Below are 18423 nucleotides of genomic sequence, written 5' to 3'. Positions count from 1 at the left end.
GCTCCTTAGGATTACTGAGCCCTGAGGGACGGTGACCAGAAGCCACGCTGGACTGAAAGCTTTCGGACTCCCGCGCCTTTCCTGCAGACCACGTGTCCGGCCAGCGCAGCCCCGCCTCCGCCCCGCCCTACAGTGCTTGGCCTGGGGCTGGGGACTTACAGGCCACCCAAGCGCCACCGCCGGCCCACATTGCGCATGCTCTCTCTTGCCACAAGGGCGTCAGTCCTCATTCATTCAGAGTCAGGCCGCAGCCCCCTCCTCAAGACCCCTCCCCGAGCGGCGTGCGTCGCGCTTATGTTTGCGTCATCACGCCACGCCATTGCTCGAGCCTGTGAAGATGGCGGCAGCCGTTCTTAGTGGGCCCACCGCGGGCTCCCCTGCTGGGGCTCCTGGCGGGCCTGGGGGTCTCTCTGCGGCGGGATCCGGTCCGCGTTTGCGCCTGCTGCTGTTGGAGAGCGTTTCTGGGTTGTTGCAACCGCGAACAGGGTCCCACGTTGCCCCTGTGCATCCCCCAATCCAGTGGGCCCCTTATTTGCCTGGGCTCATGTGCTTACTGAGGCTGCATGGGACAGCGGGTGGGGCTCAGGTAAGTCTGTGGCTCTCGAAGTCACCGTGGGAAGGCTGGTGAGGCAGCGGGCACTGCGGTCCCGCCTTCCTGAAGCTTAAGTTGTGAGCTTGAGTAGAGCCGAGAGGAGAGAATAGAGCACTTAACCATTCCAGATGAGACTCACGTATTTCATTACCTGCGTTTTCCCCAGAGAAAAATTAGGCCCTGTTTCTGTTAGGTCATTGATAAGCACAAAGCAATGGAAGGATTCAGTTCCATTGCTAGGTCTCTTGACTAGTTTCCTCCTCAGAGAAACTTCCTCTGGCGGTGTTTTCCCTGGGGTAGTTGAACACAAATATTTACTAGCTCTTAGCCCAAGGCCTACTCCCCTACTCGGCGCTCCAATTCCAGCCATGATGGCGATGAGCAAAATGCTGTAACACAAAACTGAGTCTGGTATGAATTTTCTAAACCAGTATAGAGAGAGTATTTAGAGATTTTTTTCAAAAGACCTGGAGTTTAGGTAGTGAAAGAAAATAAAACGGATAGTTAAAAGGTTAGATGGACACTCAAGTAGGAAGGGTTGGAAAATAAGGGCATTTGTAGGTTAGGGGTTTAGATGGTTGAAGAGAGTGGGTAGAGTTGAGGCTGGTGAGGTAGGTGGGCGGTTGACAATATGTTGTCTATCTGGTTAGGAGCCTATGCACAAATTCACATGTGTTCAGTCCTGCAAGCTAGAAACCCAAGTGTCATCCTCAATACCTGGTTTCTTACTTCCATAAGCAGTCTGTGAAGTTCCACCTTTTTTTCTTAGGGACATGAGATCTCACTATGTGGCTCTGGCTGGTCTGGAACTATGTAGACCAGGCTGGCCTAAACTCACTGAGATCCAGCTACCTGTGCCTGGGAGTAAAGGCTTGTGCCATCTTGTTCAGCTGTGCGTGTATGTTTATGTGATTATGGACAAGGGTAGCACAGTGCACATGTCAAAGTCATGGAACTTTTAGGTCCTCAAGTTCCTTTATCAAGGTCTCTTGGTTGTGGTAGAAGCCAGACTAGTTAGCCCAAGAGTTTATGTTAATACTCTTTGATTTTACCTCATGTTTCTCAGTAGGGGACGCTGGAATTACAGATGCTTATGCTACTGTGGCTGGCTTTTGTGTGGGTTCTGGAAGACAGGATTGTGTGGCAATTTCTTATATCCACTGAACTGTCTCAGGCCGTTGGGAATACTCCAGTTGTCTGTCCTGTTGCTGTTTTTTGTTTGTTTCGTTTGTGTTCTAGCAATCTCTCTGATTTTTCCAGTTACCTGAGTTTTTGTTCTGATGTATGTTGACTAGTCCTTCAGTAAGCCCTGCGCACACGTTCCCTAGGAGTCAGTTGGCACGTCTCTATAATGTGTCCTGTTCACAGCTACTGCTGTTCTACTATGACTGTCACCTGGGCTGTGGGCAGCCACTTTCTTCTTACTGGAGTTAGTTATACTTAGAAGTGTCTGCAGCCTCTCTCTGACACACATTTATGCCACAAAGCAGAGAGAAAGGGAAAGAAAGCAATTCATGGTGAATAATGCACACAGGACTTAGACGTCTGTGATGCATTATGGGGAAGTAGCTGTTGACCAACCACTACTATGTGTTTTGCTATCCTTTGTGTGTAGGAGTCATGGAAAAACTAAAAAGTATCACAACTAAGGGGGCTGAATGGGTCTTTCTGTTTCCCCTGGCAAACACTGATTAAATGTGAACCTGTGGTTTGTTTTTGTTTTTGTTTATTCATTTTGTGTGTGTTTTGCCTGAATGTAGCGCACATACAAATGTGTGCCCATTGAAGGGAACTGGGATTGCTGGTAAGTTCGAACCACTGCACGGGAGCTGGCAAGAGCCCGGGTCCTCTGCGAGAGCAACAAGTGTTCTTAACCACCGACCGACTGTCTCTAGCCTTTGTTTATGCATTTCTGGCTGGCTTGGCTTTTGCTATGTAGGTCTCAGAGATCTGCCTACCTTTGCTTTCTGAGTGCTGGAATTATGCCTGGCTTATGACTTATTTTCCCTTTTTCTTTTCTTTTTTCCTTTCCTCTCAAGACAAGGTTTCCCTGTGTAGCCCTGGCTGTCTTGGAACTTGCTGTGTAGACCAGGCATTATTAGAGGCATGCATCACTCCCACCACCTGGCTTTACCTGTGTTTCAATGCAAGGTCAGAAGTGGGGTTTCCACTTGAGTTAGGTCCCTAGAAATCAATGTTTTGGACTTGGAGCATTTTGGATTTTCTAGTTATGACTGCTCAGCCTATGTTTATTTATGGATTCTTTATGTACACTTTGCTCCGTCAGGGAGATAGGCTGCCTAACCTAGCACCTACGGCTTGCTTCTCCTGAAGTAGATTACTAAATGTGTACCAGATAAAGAATGAACAGTCTCTGCCACCTGGCCAAGGACCTTCTTGTTTTCTTTTTTGGTTTTTCAAGGCAGGGTTTCTTTGTGTATCAGAGCCCTGGTTATCTGGGACTTGCTTTATAGACAAGGCCGGCCTCAAACTCATAGAGATCCTCCTGTCTTTGCCTCCTGAGTGCTGGGATTAAAGGCATGCAGTACCACGACTGGTCTTTTTTAAATTTAGGAGTTAGATTTATTTATTTATTTTGTATATGTATGGGTATCTGCATGCCATGGTGCACAAATGGAGATCAGAGGACAAATGGATCTTTTTGGGAGTCGGTTCTCGTACCATGTGGGTTCTAGGACACAAGTGCAAGCTGTCAGGCTTGGTGGCAAGTGTTTTTAACCTGCTGAGCCATGTTGAAGGTTGTGGAATTTTGTTTTATTCAGTTGTGCCTTCCTCTATCTCACCAGTGCTGATGTGGGATTAGGAAGAATGGGTGATCTCTGGCCTTTGGGAGATGTAGGTAGTCTGAGAGGAGTGTGACGCTTTGGGTTACTTGAAAAGGGGCTGATGAAGGAACATGCTTCTGTGTAAGGAGGGCTTGGGAGGAGGATAGGTTGAATCTGTGTTGGTGTGGTTTTGCCTCTAAGGAAGGTAGAATCAGGAGGAAGAGAGTTGTTCTTCCAAGTGACTAAGGAGGTCTGCTGAGGGAAGCAAGCCTTATTGTTGAAATATAGTAGATGAATTGGGGTGTCCTCTTGTTAGCCCTAATGTTCCCCCACCCCCCAACCTGTGGGACATGAGGGAGGAGATCAGACAAAATAGAATTTGAGAAAACAGACTGAAAGACAGCTGTGACATAGGCTGATGGCCCTTTTGTATTCAGAAAGTGCACCTTGAGAAAGCCTTTTCAGGAGCAGGGGCAGTGAGGGATTGGTGAATGTCTTGTGCATCTCTAGTGACTTTTGTCTCATTCACTCCTGTTTTTTTTCCCTTTCCACTTCTAGAATCTTTCAGCTCTTGGGGCATTGGTGAATCTCAGTAATGCACACCTTAGCTCCATCAAAACTCGGTAAGTCTTTAATCCTCTTTGTTCGGGACGACATGCTTTTAGAAAGTGGGTTGAGTGTATGTTTGCCAATCCCTTGTCCCTACCCCATGGATTCAAGAGATTTTTTTCCATTTCAGGAGCTTGAGGGAGTTTTCTTTTTGTGAGCTCACTTGAACTCACCGTTTCCATCTCTTAGGTCTCTTGTTCCCACCTGCTTCCTTCTTTGCTTGATATCCTACCTCTCTCTGAGTCTTACATGTCTTGTGAGCTAGAAACCATAGGAAATCTGGGGATGGAGTCCTATGAACAACAATAACTATATAAGGAAAGTAAGAGGACAGTCAGCAGGCTTCTGAAGTCTAGCCCATGTCCTCATCACCCTCTTCTTGCTTTACAGGTTTGAAGGCCTGTGTCTGCTGTCCTTGTTGGTAGGGGAGAGCCCCACAGAGTTGTTCCAGCAACACTGTGTTTCTTGGCTTCGGAGCATCCAGCAGGTGCTACAGGTAAGGATTTGCTCTCCTCTGTCCTGCCAAGCGTGGGTTAGGTCTGGACATTCCGCCTGGACACTTAACTCTGAGCAGAATGATTGAAACAGTTTTCTGCTTTGTGGAGAGAGGAGGTTAATTTTCAAATAGAGATCTTAATAAACTTGCTGATAGTTTTATCTGTCAGCCTACTTTACTTTGTTTGCCCTTTCACACGCTGTGGCTCTCAGCTTCACCTGGTTCCCTTGTCTAAGGACCGACCGCTCTGAAGTTCCTTCTTTAAGGACTGGTGTGTGCATGTGCATGTGAATGCGTGGGTGTCTGTCTGTCTTGCCTGTCGCTCTATTGCTTTGTTACACTTGTAAAGTTTTAGTCTCTGTCCCTAACATCCACTGTACTTTCTGCACTTAGTTATTCCATAAGCATTTTCTGAGTATATTGGCAAGCTGTGTACCAAGCTCAGGGTCAAGAGGGGCTTGGACTCCACTTGGATGGCTCTTAAGTCTAATACAGGGATTGGGACATTTTCTTATGAACTAGGAATTTACAGAGACCGATTTAGAGCCATGAGCCATGTAGTTTCCATTAAGTGCTATTTTTTATACCTTTAGAAATGGGAGAAAAAAAGGACTGGAGAGATGGCTCAGTGATTAAGAGAACTGGCTGTTCTTCCAGAGGTCCTGAGTTCAGTTCCCAGCAACCACATGGTGGCTCACAACCATCTGTAATGAAGTCTGATACCCTCTTCTGGTGTGCCTGAAGACAGATACAGTGTACTCATATGAATAAAAATTAATAAAAAAATTTTAAAAATGGAAAAAATTCTTAGCTTATAGGCCATGCAAAACCAGATATTCACATGTTACAGTTGGCAGATTCTGCCCTAATGGAAGTCACTTGAACTGAGAATGATATGGCTAACTGGGCAGTGACAACCTGCTGCAGTAAATGAAGACTGGGCATCTGACCCTACCCAGGGTAGTGTGGGTTAGCAGTTAGGGCATCAGTTTACAAAGGGCATTTCTGCTCTGATCGTGCTAAATTTGACTACGAAGCACTCTAACTAAGAATGACAAGTCCCACAGGAGGAAGCCGGCTCTTTGAAGAGTTATAAACGGGCAGATCAGTGAGGTTGAGGTGGGGTAGCGGAGATGACTGTAGAAGAGCCAAACCATGGGCTTCTTATAAGAATTTCGGCTTTTATTCTTTGAGTAGCGGGAGTTCATTGGAGGTTCTAAGTAGATTTTATTTTTTGCTGCGATCATGCGGTGCTACAGATTGAGCAATGTATAAAGAACAGAGTGGTCTGCATCATGGCTCTGGAAGCTGGGACTGCAAGTTAAAGGGGAAGCATCTCTTGAGGATCTGCTTGCTCCATTATAACATGGTGGACACCATCAGTGGGAAATGGGGCTGGTGGTGGGGATGAATGTGTCCTAAGTTTCCCTCTTTAACAGACCTACCCCTGCAGTAACTGTCTCTCTATGACTTAGGGAGATGTGCTGCCTTGGTACTATTGTGTTGGAGATTAAGAGTCCAGAAGAGGGAATTTGGAGGCTATACAAATCATAGTGGTGAGGACACCTACAGTGTGCTCATAAATAATAAATAAAATCTTAAATTAAAAAGAAGTAATGTCTTACCTATATTTTGGGGCTGGAGAGATGGCTTAGTAGTTAAGAGCACTGTCTGTTCTTCCAGAGGTCCTGAGTTAAATTCCCAGCAACCACATGGTGGCTCACAACCATCTGTAATGGGACAGTGACAGTGTACTCATATGCATAAAATAAATAAATCTTTAAAAAAATCAAACCATAGTAGTGACAGTGATGTAGTAGTGATGACATTGTCACATTTGAAGATTTCTCTCTGGGTGCTAGGTAAAGAACCAGAAAGGAGAGGCCTGAAGGAGAGGGACCAGATAGATGGCTGTAAGGTGGTAGAGTGCTGGCAGTGGCCAGGAGGAGGGAGTGTGGTGGAACTGATGGGAAGGTGGGTTTGAAGGAGCCAAGTGAGCAGTCTCATGACTGACTGGCTTTTGGGAGAAGACATGACTAACATGATTTGTGGCCTTCAGAACACTGAAAGGCAGTCAAGGCTTGGGGAATAAAGGGGAACACTGTGGTTGTGGCCTAGAGTGTTGAGTAGCAGCCCTTTGAGTAAACATCCTCTTGTATGACCATGACCATGACCTGAAGAGGGCGCCTGTTGGCACGTTTTGCTAGGGGAGTACCAGTGCTTAGCCAGCAGGGAGGCTGGGGTGGGTTTGGTGTGAGTCCGTGCCAGAACTGAGCTTTAAGTGCATACTGTGCTGAAGGGTCACTCAGGGAAGAGGGCTTTACGGAAGAGTCTGAGTCTGAGACGGAGCAAGCCAAGAGATAACCAGGATTGAGGGTTGGATGGAATCCAAAGGAAGGGGGAGGAGTAAGTGAGACTGTGGGGTTGGATGGACTCCAGGAAGGCCAGGAGGAACGAGGGAGCTGGAATAAGATTGACCTAGAGTCGTTTTCTTTAAAAGTAAACTTAGGGGTTGGGGATTTAGCTCAGCGGTAGAGCGCTTGCCTAGCAAGCTCAAGGCCCTGGGTTCGGTCCCCAGCTCCGGAAAAAAAAACAAAAAAAAAAAAAAAAAAAAAAATAAAAGTAAACTTAGACCGATGAAAGTGGTGTTTGAAGAGCTGGGAACCAAGCTAGACTGGACTGGAATGAGAAGTACTGGGAGAAGAGGGGTACATGTAAGGACCTAGCATTGGGCAGTTCTTGGGATTTGGGGGTAGAGTTTTGTATCGGCTCAAAGAAGTTCTACAATGGGAGCAAAGTGAGCTTGTGCCCATGTCAGTGGGAAGAGAAGAATGGTTAGTATTAAGGGACCAATTATGGACAGGAGGATAGGTTTGTAAACCAGAGGAAGGGAGACTAATGAGGAAGAATGAGGGAGAACGAGGGTGCCTAGAAACCTCAGGGTTTGGTTTGGGTTGTTTTTTACCTACATTTTCAGGTTTGGAAATTGGAACCTAAAGTAGCTCCTGTTCAGTTTTCTGCCATATTGAAGGCAAGACCATGCAAGATAGCACTGATGGGGGAAGTTGGGGTTTGCAAGTTCATTGGAAAGAAATGTAGGATTGCTGGACAGTGTTGAAGACCTGTTTGTAGTCCATGGTCCCAACCATTCTTTTGCTTTAAAATTAACAAATTGGTCAAGATGGCTCAGTGGGTAAAGCCACTTGCTGCCAAGCTTGATAGCTTTAGTTCAGTCCTGGACTTGATGGAATCAAAAACTGGCTCCTGAAAGATGCCCTCTGATTTCCATGCTCCTGCCTAAACAAACAAACAAACGAACGAATAAATGAGGAGGAAGAGAAGAAGATAAGATATATAGCCTAGGCTGTCCTCAAAGTCCTGTGTTCAAGCCACCCTCTTGCCTTCGTCCCTTTGATAGCTGGGACTACAGGCATGACGGTTCACATTTTCTTAGTAGGTGTTCCTGTATGTGTTGTTGGCACATGGCCTCCTCTGGTTTAGAAGGCATGTGCCTCTGTTATATACCAATTTATTTTTTCCCTTATGTTCTTGTGATTTTCCATAAAGTCCTGGAACCAAATAGCTTTCCCCATGAGTTCCAGGGTGGGTGTCCAGGGTGGGTGTGTATCACTCAGACTTGGAAAGGTGGGGCAGAGAAATGCAGTGTGGGAGAGTACAGACCATTGCAGTCTCCTATTCTCACTCAGATCTTTTAAAGTGTGGCTTCGTTACTTTTTTTCTTTAAACAAATTCCTGGGACCCAGATACATTTTTATAATTTATTCTTATTTTTTGAGGTTCTGGGGATAGAACCCAGTGCCTCATGTATGCTAGGTAAATGCACATCCTGTATTCCAGACACTAGATACCAAAATGTAAATATGTCCTTTCTGTAGACACATAGGTTCCTTTCGTAGCATCCTTATTCTCTTTTCTGTCTATGATAAATGTGATGGTAATAGTGACATTAGCTGTGGTGTTCCCATTTATCTGTCTGTTCATCCCTCCGTCCTCCATCCATCCATCTGCTTAATGTGCATTAGTGTTTTACATGTATGTCTGTGTAAGTACAGAGAATTGAACCCTCTGGAAGAGCAGCCGAGCCATCTCTACCAAGCTGTGGTATTTCTGAAAAGCCCTGTGTGTTACCTCCTGTCCGTCTTGTGCTGGCAGTGAAGGTAAGATTGGCAGCATGGGTGCTATTGTTTTTAGTCTCAGGACTCACCGCCCACCATGGAGCTGGCTGTGGCTATCCTGAGGGATCTGCTTCGATATGCATCCCAGCTTCCTACCCTGTTTCGGGACATCTCCACCAACCACCTTCCTGGGCTTCTTACTTCCTTGCTGGGCCTCAGACCAGAGGTGAGACTTTTCAGTTCTATTTCTTGCTTCAGCGGTTTGGATTGAAGAATGTTATGGGAACTGCTTAGGGAGTGGGTGTAAGGGTGCGAGCATAGTGACTGACTGGAGAAGGGGCCTTATGGCCAGGGATGGGGTGGAAGTGTATGGACTGTTGGTGCTTGGCCTCTCCCTTCTGATTCTGCTTTTCTCACAGTGTGAGCAGTCAGCTTTGGAGGGAATGAAGGCTTGTGTGACCTATTTTCCTCGGGCCTGTGGCTTTCTAAAAGTAAGTACTTTTGAAATTTTTAAAGCTCTCCACCTTAGATTCTGTCCCTGGCATTTCTAAGTTCTTATCACAACAAGCATGGTATAATGATACTACCTTGGAATGGTATCATTTAGTCCTCACAGTGAAGATATTGACTGAATTACTGCCCAGGATGAAGAGGGCTTGGAGCTTTGTCTGATGCTAGACCCGTTTTCTAACCTGTAAACTCCTTTCCTTGTCTCTCCCTCCCTCCTGTCCCCTTTTATTTATTTTTAAATTTAGATAGATTTAAAAAAAAAAACACATTATATGTATGAGTGTTTTGCCTGCATGTATCTATGAGCCTCATGTGTCTTTGGTGCCTTCAGCGGTCAGAAGGTGATGGATGCCCCTGGAACTGTAGCTAACAGATGGTTGGTTTGTGAGCTGTCATGTGAGCGCTGGGAATCAAACCTGAGTCCTCTGCAAGAGCAGCCAGTGTGCTTATGGCAGAACTGTCTCTCCTGCCCCTATCACCCTCACCTCCTCTTTTCCATGACTACCCTACCACAGAGCTACATTCCAGGTCCCACTCCTCAATCCCTTTCTCTCTCTGTCTTGCCTGTTTGGAGCTCTAGACTACCCTGCTTGTTTCTCCTTCAGGAAGAAGGTGCTACAGAGACTTAATCTCTCCAGCCCAACTTCTGATTTTGTTTTTCATGATTTAGCATGGATTTGTCCTGGGTGAGAGACTGGCCACCAAGCCTGACTAGTCTTTCCTGGCCAGTTTCACTGTAGAAGACTTGTTCTTGCTGTTGCTATTGGCACTTTCTTCCTTTCCTCATTAAGGCAAGAACTTTCAACCTTTTCATCTAAAGGGAGTACTTTATGGCTTCTTGTTAGCCTGCTTGAATTGACAGCACTTGAGGTCAGCATAGAGTAAATAAAGGTTGTTTGTACACAAGCCCTGTGCTGCTGTAATTGTCTGGTAATGGAGGGGAGCAGCTAAGCTTCTGAGAGAGAGCAAATTAGTCTATTCTTATAATTGTTATGGTTTATTATTAGGTTGTTAAGCTCTTCCTGTACCCAGCTTGGGGGTTTAACTTTACGATAGGTTGGTGAGTATAGGAAAAGTACAGGCCTGTGTGGTGGTGCCCTGGGGTGGCTGAAGCAGGAGGATGTGAGTTTGAAGTTAGTCATAAACATAAATCCTATTGTGACTTGGAATTATTTATGGTTTAACCGTTTGCTGGAGGTGTCCATACATAATTCCTTGTGGTTAAGGCTGTTTCCTTAACCACATGTGTCACTGTTTCCTCCAGTATGTGAAGTGTCAAAGCAGGTATTTTCAGTGAGCCTATCTCTACTGAGTCTTCATTCTCATATGGCTGCTCAGGACAGGATTCTGTTGTTTTTCTGTTTGTACTGTGGGGTGAACTCAGTCCAATCACTGAGTTCCATCCTCAGCCCCTTCAGAGTTGCAATTTAATTTCATAAACCAAAAATACATGGAATCACAAACATCCTGTTTGTATTAAATTCTATGTTGATTAAAGTGTTTCTTCTAAACAGGGCTCAGTGGTTAAAAGCACTGACTGCTCTTCTAGAGGTCCTGAGTTCAAATCTCAGCAGCCACATGGTGGCTCACAACCATCTGTAGTGGGATCCAGTGACCTCTTCTGGTGTGTCTGAAGACAGCTACAGTGTACTTATACATAATAAATAAATAAATCTTTAAAAAAAAGTGTTTCAAAACAGTTTAAAATGTATAGATAGGTCTGGCAAGATGGCTTAGTGGGTAAGGCACCCAGCCTGATGACTTGAGTTTGATTCCCTAGAACTTCCACATAGTGGAAGTTGCAGATGGTAAGTCGCTGTGGCAGCTCTGTGCTGTCTGCTCGTGTGAGGTCAGCAGGGTCTTGGGTCAAGCAAGCTAGATCTAGGGAGCTTGTTTCCAGTAGGAAGTTAGGGAAAGCAAGTATCAGGATTGTCCACATTGAGGAGCTTGGACAGAAGGGAGAACTGGAAACTGAGGGTGGCTGAGCCCTGCTTCTGGTATGAGCAAGTCTGACATGTTCACAGTGGGACCATTACAGCATAGAATTAGAATTCACCATAGAGCGAGGTGGTTGTTAATTCTGTGATCTGAGTTTGTGGTGCATGTATCAGGTAGGGTAAAGTGTTCCTCTTACACTGTGAAAGGAACAAGTGAGCTCATCATGGACAGCCACAGGTCCTGCTCATAACCATATTTGTTTGCATTTAAAATTGCGAGATAAACTACATTTTTTTACTTATAGGTCACTGAAACTAGTGGTTGGTTTTCCCCCATTATTATTCATGGGTTCTTAGTCCCTTTTATTTTACTACCCCAAATAAATTGTGGCTCTTAGGTTGGACACCTATTCCAGGCCTTCTCGTAACGGGCAGAGGTTTGCTGATAGATGTGGAAACAGCTTTGTTGCCTTCATTTTGCTCGTCTAGCCTGACTTGTGGCCAGCCCCGTACCTGGGATCTGGGCAGTAGTTCATTCTCGCTAGGCTGCATTTCTGTTCTCAGCGTGCAGAGTAGTCTGTGGGTTTACTTTTCAGAACTGTCGTTTTGGCTTCAGAAAGAAAGGTGACTGTCATTTGCAAAAACTAGCCGAGGAGCCCAGTTGTTTTTATGTCAGGAACCAGGCCCTTTCTCCTAGGAGGGAGGCTGAGAACCAGAGCTCATGAGCAGGGTCTGTCTACCACAGAAGTGTACTGTTAATAGCTGTCCCCGCCCTATGGATGCGTCATGCTCCCTGTGTCTATAAGAAAGTGGAATCTCAGGTAGAAAGACTGCTCTGGACACTCTTCTTGACATTGCTCATGACCTCTTCTTTCCTCCCTCCCTTCCCTCCCTCCTCCAGGGAAAGCTGGCTTCCTTCTTCCTGTCTCGGTTGGATTCCTTGAACCCTCAGCTCCAACAGGTAACGGGAAGGGAGAGGCACTGAGCCTGGGGATCTGGCCTGAGGCATCTTTTACAGCTTGTTCTTAGTTGTTAACTGTAAGCATTTGAACCCTCTTCCCATTTCTTCCTCTTAACATACACAATTATGGGCTTTCGTCCTCCTAGGGACGTCTGCCTCACTGTTCCATGGGATAGGAGACTCATGGCTGAGCTAGCTCCTCTCTGACCAGCTTTCTGCCCTTTTGCAGCTGGCCTGTGAGTGTTACTCCAGGTTGCCCTCTTTAGGGGCTGGCTTTTCCCAGGGCCTGAAGCACACAGAGAACTGGGAGCAGGAGCTGCACAGCCTGCTGACCTCACTGCACAGCTTGCTGGGGTCCCTGTTTGAGGAAACAGAGACTGGTAGGGAGCAGGGCTCTAGTCTAGAGGGTTGGGGAGTGTGGCAGGAGGGGACAGGAGGTCGGGCAGTGGGTTTCTGGGCAACATGGATGAGAACATAAGTGGGTAATCTAGCACAAATGCAAAAGGGTGGGGGCTGGAGAGGGGTTCAGCGGTGAAGGACACTGGCTGCTCTTCCAGAGGACTGGGAATTGATTCTCAGCCCTCACAGGGCAGCTCACATAAAGGAAAGCGGAGGGAGGGGAGAGGCAGAGTGTATAGGTGGTTGTATTGCTGCCCAGCTCCTGTGCAGAGTGAAGGCCCTGGAGTAGAGATGCTGCTTTCACCCTCAGAAGATGATAACACTCATGTCCTCCTCCAGCTTTGGCAGAGGTTTTCAGGACTGGCCCGTTGCCTGGGGCTCATGCTCAGGTGTGTAGAGATTGAAGGGAATAAATAGACGTGGGGCTGGAGAAGTTGAGGTGGGTATGTGGAGTCTAGCTGGGTGACTGCTCTAAGGTTCTTTTTGCTCTGGTTCTCTAGCTCTGAGTTTGGGGCTCCTGTGTCCGTTCCTGTGCAGGAAATCCTGGACCTCATCTGCCGGATCCTTGGTATCAGTAGCAAGAATATTGTGAGTGGCTTTTACCTTTTCTGTCATCTCTGAAACTGTCCCTGAGGCTTGTGCCTCTGTCAGTGGACTCACTCCCACTTGTGCCAGTCCAGACAGTGAGTTTGGGGATGAGCCAAGGTGCCGTGCCGTTCAGGGCTCAGTAACGTTGAGGCTCTCCTCTGCAGGATGGGGTGGGTTGGGTTGAGTTGGGCCAGGGAGTTGGTTCCTGTTGTACAATCTGACGTAACTGCTCTGGCTCTGTTTCCATCTTACTGTGACTGAATTTTTCTCCAGAACTTGCTTGGAGATGGTCCCCTCAGGTTGCTGCTGCTGCCCTCTCTCCACCTTGAAGCCTTGGACTTGCTCTCTGCACTGATCCTTGCGTAAGTGAGCTTGGTCATGGTGTGGAGAAGGGAATTAGCATACTGGAAATGAAGGCCACACTGTTCCATCCCTGCCCCTAGGTGTGGAGGCCGACTCTTGCGTTTTGGTGCCCTGATCAGCCGGCTGCTTCCCCAGGTTCTCAACACCTGGAGCACTGGGAGGGACGCTCTGGCTCCAGGCCAGGAGAGGCCTTACAGGTGATCTGCCTATGAAGTCAGAGTAGAGAGGGTGGGTCAGAGTATCAGGGGCCCCAGGGGCTCTGGCTCTCTGTTCATACCCTGCTTTCCTTGCTCCTACTCCAGCACCATTCGGACCAAGGTGTACGCTATCTTAGAGCTATGGGTGCAGGTTTGTGGGGCCTCAGCAGGCATGCTTCAGGGAGGGGCCTCTGGAGAGGCCTTGCTCACCCACCTGCTCAGTGACATCTCCCCTCCAGCTGATGCTCTTAAGGTGAGTGAGCCCATGGCTCCTGTGCCTATTTCCTGACTGACTGTCTTGACTTCCTGTTTGCCTGTACATGTGACTGTGTTTCCTTTTATCACAAGCTCTGCAGTACCAGGGGAAGCTCTGATGGAGGTTTGCAAAGTGGGAAGCCTAGTGCCCCTAAGAAGCTAAAACTCGATATGGGGGAAGCTTTGGCTCCACCCAGCCAAAGGAAAGGAGATAGGAATGCCAACAGCGATGTGTGTGCAGCTGCACTGAGAGGTGGGTTGATGGGAACTGATGAGCCAGTCGGCAGAGTAGGGCACATAGGAGCAGAGACAGCCATGCAGCCTTGAGCACTATCTCAGTTTAATTCAGCCAAGCACTTTACATATGTGCTGTTTTACATATGCCCTGTGTGTGGCAGGGACAGTATGAGCACTTGTGGGTGGGGATCCACTGATCCGTACCAGTTGGGTTCGTGTGTGGTGTATTTCAGGATGCTGGTGGGGATGATTCTCCTGGGGGTCCCATGTGCTTTTACTGCCTGATACCTCACTGTCAAGGTGAGGCCAGCCCTCCTCAGGATGCAGCTGTGTGCGTTACCTGCACTATCTGTCATCCTGCTTTACACTGGTGGAGGAAACACTGAGAGGGTGGGCAGTGGCAGAACTGGGTACTCCCTGCTGGGCTGTGTGCCTTTTTCCTGTCTGCCTTTGACACATCATTCTCTTCTCAGGTCTCAGCCGGACCATCCTCATGTGCGGGCCTCTCGTCAAGGAGGAGACTCACAGGGTTAGTTAGTAGGGACGGGTTCAGATGGAGCCTGGGGAGGGTCCACTGTTCTGTGCACTTGGGAGTGTTTACTCCAAAGGTGGATCAATTGAAATCTGGGATCGAGGCTCTGGCCTTGAAGGCGATGTTTCTAGACTAAAGCTGTTTTCTTTTCAGAGGCTTCATGATCTAGTCCTGCCCCTGGTCATGAGTGTCCAGCAGGGTGAAGTCCTGGGAAGTTCTCCTTACAACAGCTCCTGCTGTCGCCTGGAGCTCTACCGCCTGCTGCTGGCTTTACTGCTGGCACCTTCCCCTCGCTGCCCTCCTCCTCTTTCCTGTGCCCTGAAAGCTTTCTCTCTTGGCCAATGGGAAGATAGTCTTGAGGTAATTGCTGACTGGGTCAGATCTCTGGTTTCTGGGTTCTCTTATTCTGATGTTTGCCTCATGAGTTCTTAATGCTCTTGCCCTTTTTTCCCTCAGGTCTCCTCTTTCTGCTCAGAAGCTCTGGTGACTTGTTCTGCTCTGACACACCCCCGAGTACCACCTCTACAGAGCTCAGGCCCTGCCTGTCCTACACCTGCCCCCGTTCCTCCTCCTGAGGCCCCATCTTCATTCAGGGCCCCAGCCTTCCATACTCCAGGTCCCATGCCCTCTATAGGTGCTCTGCCATCTCCAGGCCCAGTGCCCTCAGCAGGCCCCATTCCCACAGTAGGCTCGATGGCCTCAGCTGGCTCTGTGCCATCCACAGGCCCAGTGCCCTCTCGCCCCGGACCTCCAGCAACAGCCAACCACTTAGGGCTCGCTGTCCCAGGCCTGGTGTCTGTCCCACCCAGGCTCCTTCCTGGCCCTGAAAACCACCGTGCAGGTTCTGGTGAGGATCCTGTCCTTGCTCCTAGTGGGACCCCTCCACCTAGCATACCTCCAGATGAAACTTTTGGGGGGAGAGTGCCCAGGCCAGCCTTTGTCCACTACGATAAGGAGGAGGCATCTGATGTAGAGATCTCCTTGGAAAGCGACTCTGATGACAGTGTGGTGATTGTACCTGAGGGGCTTCCATCCCTGCCACCACCACCCTCAGGCACTCCTCCCCCTGTGGCTCCTACTGGCCCACCAACAGCCTCCCCTCCTGTGCCTGCTAAGGAGGATTCTGAAGAACTGCCTGCAACTCCAGGGCCTCTACCTCCACCCCCGCCCCCCCACCCCCACCTGTCTCTGGTCCAGGACACTTCCTCCACCCCAGCCGTCCCTGAAGGGACTCCTGGAGGGGAGGACCCACAGCTATGGAAGAAGATTTGACAGTTATTAATATCAACAGCAGTGATGAAGAGGAGGAGGAAGAAGAGGAAGAGGAGGAGGAAGATGAAGATGAGGAGGAGGAAGACTTTGAGGAAGAGGAAGAAGATGAAGAAGAGTATTTTGAAGAGGAAGAGGAGGAAGAAGAGTTTGAGGAGGAATTTGAGGAGGAGGAAGGTGAATTAGAAGAGGAGGAAGAGGAGGAGGAAGAAGAGTTAGAAGAGGTAGAAGATGTGGAGTTTGGTTCAGCAGGGGAGGTGGAAGAAGGTGGACCTCCACCCCCAACACTGCCACCAGCTCTGCCACCTACAGACTCCCCCAAAGTGCAGCCCGAGGCAGAACCTGAGCCTGGGCTCCTATTGGAAGTTGAGGAGCCAGGGGCCGAGGATGGGCCTGGGTCTGAGATTGCGCCCACCCTGGCCCCTGAGGTCCTCCCCTCCCAGGAGGAGGTGGAGCGGGAAGGGGGAAGCCCCACAGCAGGGCCCCCTCAGGAGCTTGTTGAAGAAGAGTCCTCTGCTCCCCCTACCCTACTGGAAGAAGGGACTGAGGGTGGAGGTGACAAGGTGCCACCCCCACCTGAGACACCTGCAGAAGAAGAGATGGAGACAGAAACAGAAGCTTCAGCTCCTCAGGAAAAGGTGAGAGGGTCGGCTATGGAGGACCCTGGGTGAGGATGGGGCTGGCAAGGCAGCTCTGCCGGGGAGCAGGTGCCACAGCCAGGCTCTCTCTGTGTAGCTCCAGTTGTGGGCCCCCCCATGGAGACTGAGCTGCGTATTTGCTGTGGAGGTGTGATGCGAGAGGGACTCTGGGAGGGGCAGCTTTTAGGATATAAATAAATTTAAAAGAGCAGGATGGGGGCAGGGGGTTGCTGTAATTTGACATATTCTTCTGTGTGTGACTTTGAATTTTGTGCCTTCGTCCCTAAAAGGAGCAAGATGACACAGCTGCCATGCTGGCTGACTTCATTGATTGTCCCCCTGATGATGAGAAGCCACCACCTGCTACAGAGCCTGACTCTTAGCCCCTTCCGCACCCTGTCACTTTGTATCCAATAAAGCTATGTCTGTAGACACATGTGCTGCTTTGGCTCTTGCCACTCTTCCCAGTGTGGAGCCTGGGTGAGTGCTGGGTTTGCTGCATCCTCTCCACGTGTTCCCCACTGTTGTCTTCAGTGACCTGAGGAACAGCCACTGGCTAAGAGAAGTACCCAGCCAACTGTCCTGTCGCCAAGTTAGTGCTGGAGTTTTCAGTTCTCTGTCTTTTCTGCAGGAGCTTGCTGAGTAGCCCAGGCTAATCATACATCCAATCCCGTGTAAACTTTTTGTGTCCCAAGGGCTGATGTAGATTTGCCTCTCCGTACGCACAAGTATGTCTGCTTCTCTAGTGTTATGTCTGAGCTAATTGCCTATAGGTAAGGCTTCAGAGAGGTGTGTTTTGTTTTTGTTTTTGTAGTGCAAGGCTAGCTTTTTGAGGAGGTTAACAGTTGAACTAATTTTTTGAAATGTAAATAGGTTTAAGAAAAAAGTTCTCCCCAGTTATTTGAAACATTTCAAGTTTTCAGAGAAATTGTAAATATATGCCCTTTTTCTATTCTCCATTGCCAGTATTTACGTTAGCTTGCTTTCTGTTGTGCGTAGATGCTGACTACAGATAGGCCTATGTATACTTATATAATCTTACGTGTTTGCCTGTTATGTCTGATTCATAAGTTGTAGACATCATGGGCTTTCTTCCCTAGAACTGCAATGTTATCTAAGGTTGAGAACTCAGTACTCGGGACTGGAGAGATGATGGCTCAGTAGTGAAAGCACTGACTGCTTCTCCAAAGGGTACAGCCCACAGCGTCTGTAACTTTAGTTACATCTGACTGACACTTCTGGTCTCAGTGGGCACCAGCCATGCAAATGGTACACAAACATACAGGCATGGAGAACACACACACACACACACACACACACACACACACACACATTTAAAAACACACACACTGACACTCTCCTCAACCCCCAAATAATCATTCAAACACAACCATGGGCTGGAAATACATAACACTCAGTTGGTAGAGTATTTACCTAGGTTCAACCCCAACACCACATGAACTGGGATTTGTAATCCCAGCATTCAGGTGGGAGATCAGAGTTAAAGTCACACTTTAAACTCTTTTGAAGCTAACCTGAGATACAAGAGACCCTATCTCAACCACCAAACCCACACAGAGCAAAACCCAGGCAATGTTAGCCTCAAACTGAAGAAAAGCTCTACCACTCATTAGTCATATGGGCCCTGACTTTAGAGCTTGACTTGACTGTCAGAACAGTAAAGATTACTACTTTTCACTTTTAGTTCAGAATACAATAAACTACATGAGGTATTCAGTGCTCATCTATAATTTATGCTGGATGCTTTTGTCCAACTGTCAAAGTGTGAATGCACTCCAGTGGGCCAGGCTACCATGTGGGTGAGTTAGATGGAGTTAGTGGAGTACCTGGAAGTGTATGACAGGTTTACTGGGATGTAATTCCATTGTAAGGAAAGTTTGTATTGTCCAGATGGTGG

The 18423-nt window shown here is 48.0% G+C and overlaps 1 protein-coding gene across 1 annotated transcript; it reads left to right on the top strand.

Moving 5' to 3' along the window:
- The first annotated feature begins 306 nt into the window (after positions 1-306).
- Pelp1 (proline, glutamate and leucine rich protein 1) lies at positions 307-16941 on the top strand. The gene is given in 18 exon segments (XM_032912860.1): positions 307-586; positions 3937-4001; positions 4378-4483; positions 8696-8845; positions 9039-9110; positions 11968-12027; positions 12257-12407; positions 12686-12815; positions 12927-13014; positions 13288-13376; positions 13458-13574; positions 13680-13827; positions 13923-14082; positions 14540-14595; positions 14752-14958; positions 15055-15835; positions 15838-16505; positions 16796-16941. Coding segments are annotated over 18 exon segments (3390 nt in total). The 5' UTR covers positions 307-337; the 3' UTR covers positions 16889-16941.
- The last annotated feature ends 1482 nt before the right edge of the window (positions 16942-18423 follow it).

This window comes from Rattus rattus, chromosome 9 (assembly GCF_011064425.1).
Source record: "Rattus rattus isolate New Zealand chromosome 9, Rrattus_CSIRO_v1, whole genome shotgun sequence".
Classification (NCBI taxonomy): Eukaryota; Metazoa; Chordata; class Mammalia; order Rodentia; family Muridae; genus Rattus; species Rattus rattus.
The sequence above is the reverse complement of the archived record's forward strand: the minus strand, read 5'-3'. Positions and strand labels throughout refer to the sequence as shown.